This window comes from Benincasa hispida, chromosome 5 (assembly GCF_009727055.1).
Source record: "Benincasa hispida cultivar B227 chromosome 5, ASM972705v1, whole genome shotgun sequence".
NCBI classification, from domain to species: Eukaryota; Viridiplantae; Streptophyta; class Magnoliopsida; order Cucurbitales; family Cucurbitaceae; genus Benincasa; species Benincasa hispida.
Window position 1 is genome coordinate 61,114,065 of NC_052353.1, and position 6,068 is coordinate 61,120,132.

At 35.2% G+C, this 6,068-nt stretch overlaps 1 protein-coding gene across 1 annotated transcript; it reads left to right on the forward strand.

Moving 5' to 3' along the window:
* Positions 1–285: 285 nt before the first annotated feature.
* Positions 286–2,961, forward strand: LOC120077181. Its single transcript, XM_039031086.1, has 3 exons — positions 286–839; positions 913–1,260; positions 2,262–2,961. Exons 1-3 carry the CDS (start codon positions 453–455, stop codon positions 2,781–2,783), a joined length of 1,257 nt encoding a protein of 418 aa, XP_038887014.1. The 5' UTR covers positions 286–452; the 3' UTR covers positions 2,784–2,961.
* Positions 2,962–6,068: the final 3,107 nt, after the last annotated feature.

Below are 6,068 nucleotides of genomic sequence, written 5' to 3' on the forward strand. Positions count from 1 at the left end.
GAAACTTTTTGCTATAAAATGTAAATATTTTTTAGATTTTTTTATTTATAAAAGTTTTCCAAAACTTTATTATTATTTAATCAAATTTGATAAAAACTAACTTTAAGAAATTTATTGAAATAACATGGACTATAATTGAACATTTGATTAGGTTAAAAAGGAATGAAGAGGTCGTTGGACCAAAATGATATTTTAAACAACAAAAGGGTATCCTCCAATTTTAATAGTATGGTCTCGTCTTTCAATGCGATTTTTTTTTTATTCTGTTGAATATATATACAGCAAATTAAAAGGCTGAGTTGTATTTTGGGAGTTTGTGGAGTGAGCGTCCCACGGCCATAATCTGTGTTAAGTTTCGTCACATTTCTGGGGTTCACCTGAAAATATATGAAGATATAGTGAAGTTTATATTAATTATTAATTGATTGGTAAGTTGTGTGTGAAGGAAGGGCATGGCGACGGCGGTTGTGATTGGGAGCGGGGGGTCATCTTCATCTTCATCTTCATCTTCTTCCAAGTCTAGGAGATCATCAAAGCAAATTTGGTACTCTCAGCCTCTGACTCCGTTGATGGAAGGGCCGGATCCCCAGTTCCAAGACCAAGAATCCAACAAGAAAGACTCCTCCGCTTCCAACTGGGAATTCCTCCGCGACTGGTTCAAGATCCAGCGCAACCTTACTCCCTCTACCTCTATTCCCCCATCCTCCTTCACCAACCTTCCCAATTCCAAGACCCAAGATTTGAAGCTTTTGCTCGGCGTCCTCGCATGCCCTCTCGCTCCCATTCCCCTCCATTCCCATTCCCCTCCACAATCCCACTTCCCACGTGATACTCCTCTTGTAAGTTTCAACTTTACTGCTTAATTACCATTCTTTATATTCATCATTAATTAAGTTTCCCCCCTTTTCTCAGGAAACTTCTGTGGCTCATTACATTATACAGCAATACTTGGCTGCCACCGGATGTCTGAAACAGCAAAAGTGCGCCAAGAACATGTACGCCACCGGAAGCGTCAAGATGATTCGGTGCGAAACAGAGGTTTCTTCAGGTAAATCTGTTAAGACGGTAGGGACAAGATGTGAGGACTCCGGCTGCTTTGTTCTTTGGCAAATGCTACCTGGCATGTGGTCCCTCGAATTGGTCGTCGGAGGCAGTAAGGTGGTGGCCGGCAGCGACGGCAATACCGTCTGGCGTCACACTCCCTGGCTCGGCACCCATGCCGCCAAAGGCCCCCAACGACCCCTCCGTCGCATCATTCAGGTACTTCTTAATTAATTTAATTCCTCATTCCCTTATGCCACAAAATTTACTCGCTAAATTTAATTAACTTACAGATGCACTTGAGTTCATTAGGAAACATTCTACACATCTTTTTCCTTTTTTTGGGTATAAGTTTGACCATTTTCAACGATAGGAATGAGAGGCAGTGAGAATCAAAATCAAAAAGAGGGAAAATAAAAGAAAAAAACAAATGGGTGGGGTTATTTAGTCATGTGATGGTAAAGCAGAGATTTTCAAAAAATGCTTTACCAAACAAAGGACAGAGACTGTGGAACAAATGAACAATCCCAAGAAATAGCTGACAATGATAGAGAAACTGTCCCCTGCTTTATCGTACACGCTTCTGCTTTTTCCACAGTGAGAGACTCGGATTTTTGGGATGGATGGATGGCACGTGATTGATTATCCTGGTGACGTCACTCCTCCGTCTTTCTTCATTCAGGGGTCCCAAATGTCCCTGCTTTTTGTGCTTCCTGTTTTGCATTCGACAGTTGTTACTTTGTATTTAGTGTGTGATTTCTTCTTCTTTCTTCTTCCCATTTGCACACTTGCTTGCTTTAGTTTTTTTCTTTTTCTTTTCCTTTTTCTTTTTCTTTTCGCTGAATATTAAAAAAAGACTAGCTTTTTTGATTTACGAAAAATGATCATAAGATCGGATGGCATAGATTTGCTTGCAATATATTAATATGAATGGGCCACACAAAGTGCAGCTATCTCGATGCATTTTTTTAGGAGGCGGGAGGAAGTAAATTAATTAAAGCTAAATTATATATATAATATACCTCCAAACTTTTTTGTTTACTAAAAAATTTCGATGATTGAAATTACATATTATCTTTAAACTTTCATAAATACCTCAAAATTGCCATGGAGTAGAATTTTTATTTTTATTTTTTTTCAAAAAGAAATTATGTAGAAATAATTGGGGGGGGGGGGGGTGGTGGTGGTGGTGAATGGTGTTAATATGCAATATAATGCAGGGGCTAGACCCAAAGAGCACAGCGAGGCTGTTCGAGAAAGCCCAATGCCTGGGAGAAAAGCGGATCGGAGATGACGAGTGCTTCGTGCTGAAAGTGTCGGCAGAGCGAGAGGCAGTGATGGAGAGGAACGAAGGGCCTGCGGAAGTGATAAGGCACGTGCTGTATGGCTACTTCTGCCAGAAAAGCGGAGTGCTGGTGTACCTGGAGGACTCGCACCTAACCAGGGTCCAGACCGAAGGGGACGCCGTGTACTGGGAAACCACCATCGGAAGCTGCATCGAGGACTACAAAGACGTGGACGGGGTCCTCATCGCTCACCGTGGCAGGTCCATAGCCACCGTATTCAAGTTTGGGGAAATGTCCACCCAATTTAGCAGGACTCGCATGGAAGAGGTTTGGAGCATTGACGATGTCATGTTCAACGTGGCTGGCCTAAGCATCGACTACTTTATTCCACCTGCTGATATTTTTGATACCCTTCATTCTCACTCTCACCCTCACTCCCACTCTCATTCTCCATGACTCTTATTCTTCACTCCTACTACTACATCTACATACTTCATATCCCCTCCCCTAATTTCTTGGATAACCCATGCTAATCACTCCACTGTATACACCATCCATAACAACTTCAACTTGTCTGCTCTTCATCATATCCCTCCCTACTCTTAATTTACGTAAATTGTTTACATGGGAAAAATATCTTTTTTCATTTTTCTTCTTTTCTTTCTTCCAATTAAGCAGCCATACGCGATCAAATTAATTCTTTAGTGACTCTTAACGTGATTATCATATTACTATTAATCATTAATCAATATAATAGACTTTAGGTTTGTGTCCGGATAGTATTTAATTTTTCATTAGTGTTACTTCATAAATTCTTAATTTTATATCTAATAGTTCATAATCATTGTCTTTAACAAATTGATTTTTTTTATAACACCTATCATTTACTATTTAACACCTACTGAATTTTAAACCTTCGATTTTATGTCTATATGTAATTTTTGGAAGGCCATAAACTAAATAGACAGAAAACAAAATCCAATGGTGTATTTGGGTTTAACGTTTCAAAATGTTTAACTCATTTTCAATTGAAAATAAAATTGAAGTATTTAGAAACCACTTAAAATAACTTTTGAAATACTTTATTTCAAACATTTTTTTATAAAAGATTTCATTTGTTATAGTCTTCATTAGTTATAATAACTTTTTTTGGAAAACATTTTTTTTTTAGTCAATCCAAATAGGTTATAAATCTTTGTAGATTAAGGATATGTTTGGTTCAAGTGTTTAATTAGATTTAGGACCTCTTTGGTTCAAGTGTTTAATTTTGAAAATAAGTCATTTTGAAAAAATTAAAATATTTGACAACCACTCAAAATAGTTTTTAAAACACTTTAAACTCTTTTTATTAAAAGAGTTTAAATAAAAACGATTTTTTGAAAAACATTAATTTTCTCTTGAGCTAATTCAAACATGCTCGAAATTTGTAACTTAATTTGAATAACAATAATAATTCAACCTTCAAATCTTTTATTTTCCAACGAGAGTATTTGCAAGTCTCTACAAAGTGGGAACTAATTTGTCAAAACGAGCAAAGATGTGATAGAATTTCTTCATATTGGGGGTAGAGTTTATTATAATAGTTTGTCGTTATTATAGTTTATGGGTTTATGATAAACTTGTGAAGTTGAGTAATATGTATTTAGAGTGCATATGGTATTTTAGTCAAGATTTAGGAAGTATGTGTTTGGGTTGGTAAGAGTGTAGGTTGACTATTTTTTTCTGAGTTAAGCTTACTGCGTGTGTGTGTGTTTTTTTTTTCCTTTTCTACTTTGTCTTCTTGTATTATATGAGTTGTGATAAGTTAAATATCATATTCTACGAGTAGACATAAAAATAGATGTTTAATGTGTCATTTGATTTTTTTTTAACATGAAAAGCTTGAATTATAGCATGTTGGAATTACCTAAGAAAAAAAATAGTTTCTAAAAAGTCAATTTTATTTTAAACACTTTTCATAAAAGCTATTTAAAATAAAAACAATAATGTGTCTGGTTAGTACATTTTCTAAAGTATTTTTATACACTAGTTTGGTTTGATTTGTTGTTTACTCAAAATGTTTTTATTAATGTAAAATTACTATAAAAGAAGACTATTAAACACAAGGAACTACTAATAACTTCAAATTTCTATCTGAAAACACTGTCACCCTGGGTTATTTATTTATGTATTTTATTTGTTTATTTGTTTATTTTAGTCTATGATCAATTGAGTTGGTTGTTAAAGTTTGGTGTCAAAGTTAGTTGTTGGAAAAGATTCGATTGATGGAGTAATGCAACAATAATCACCGACTGTGGTTGTTGTTGGAGTTGGTCGCTAATGGATGGAGTAATTTGAAGAGTTGTTTTCAAATAAAGAAACATGAAACAATTTATTTATAAATATAACAAAATGTCACTATCTATCAATGATATACTATGATAACTAGAAATCTATCAGTATTTGATAGATGTCTATCGCGGTCTATCATCCATTGATAAATGTCTATCTCGATCTATCACGGTTTATCATGATAAATATTGACATTTTACTATAGTTGAAAATATTTTCAGCAGTTTCTATGATTTAAAACAGTTATCCTAATTTGAAACATTGGAGGGAAAGAGTTTGTTATTTTAACGAACCCAACCCAATTCAAGTTGATGTTCCAAACAACCTTTACTCTCTTGAAGCCGAATGTTAAAAAAGAGTGGACTGTACACATTATACTTAAGGTAGTTGCAATGGGTAGCACTTTTAGGGCTAATACTAAGTTTGTAACGACATTCTAAAAGAATTGCATATATGGCAAAATCTATCACTGATAGACTTTTATTAGCGATATCATTCCTCATTGGTAGAATTTGAGACTTGTAACTAAATTTGCTATATCAACAAATTCTTTTGCATTAATGTGTTATATTTACTAATACTTTGGGCTTGATTTCTATATTTACAAATGCCCCGATTTTATATTCGTAGTTTTTTTTTTTTACATTCACAACATCACTGATATTATTGGGTTTTATGTCCTAAAAATTCGCAGTTTGTAAAATGATAAACATTTTCTATATCAATATACTTGTTATTGATCTCATAAATTGTATGAGTACTTGAACTTTATGTAGAGACATAAGAGTGGATCAGGTTGAGTTAATAGTCAAAATGATTTATGGTACATGAATGAGGTTGGGTACCTTATTCTGGTAATACCATTAGATGCGGCCTACTCTGTAGTTGTTACAAAAAGTTGTAAAGTGCTACATACAATGTGATCCTAATTCGTACATGTTATGACATGAGGAGTGGGGGCGTCCTATGCAATGAGTTTGCATAAGATCGGGACCAAGAAATAAGTCACTCTTACTTTATAACGATGTTTACTGTTTAAGACTGACTATTTAACCTAGATAACCTAAGTAACTCGATCTTAATCCTGAACTAACTATGAACTCCTATTTATTTGGGATTGCCCTTAGATTTGCATAGTTGAGGGTTGACTCAATAGCGCTGACTCAATAATACTCCCATTTCAGGGGTAAGACTGGATAGATAACTGGGGACATAAAGTGTAAGATGGAGTTCACACCTACCTGATTTAGGGATAGGAGAAAAGTTGTTCTCTCAAGTACTGAATCCAAGTCTTGAACAAGGGGCCCCACCCTCTCACTGGGCTGAGAGAGTTTGGTTTGGTGATTGAATCACAAACTAGTTGTTCATCAGAGGATCAGTAGGGACTTGAGAAATAAGACGTAATCTCGG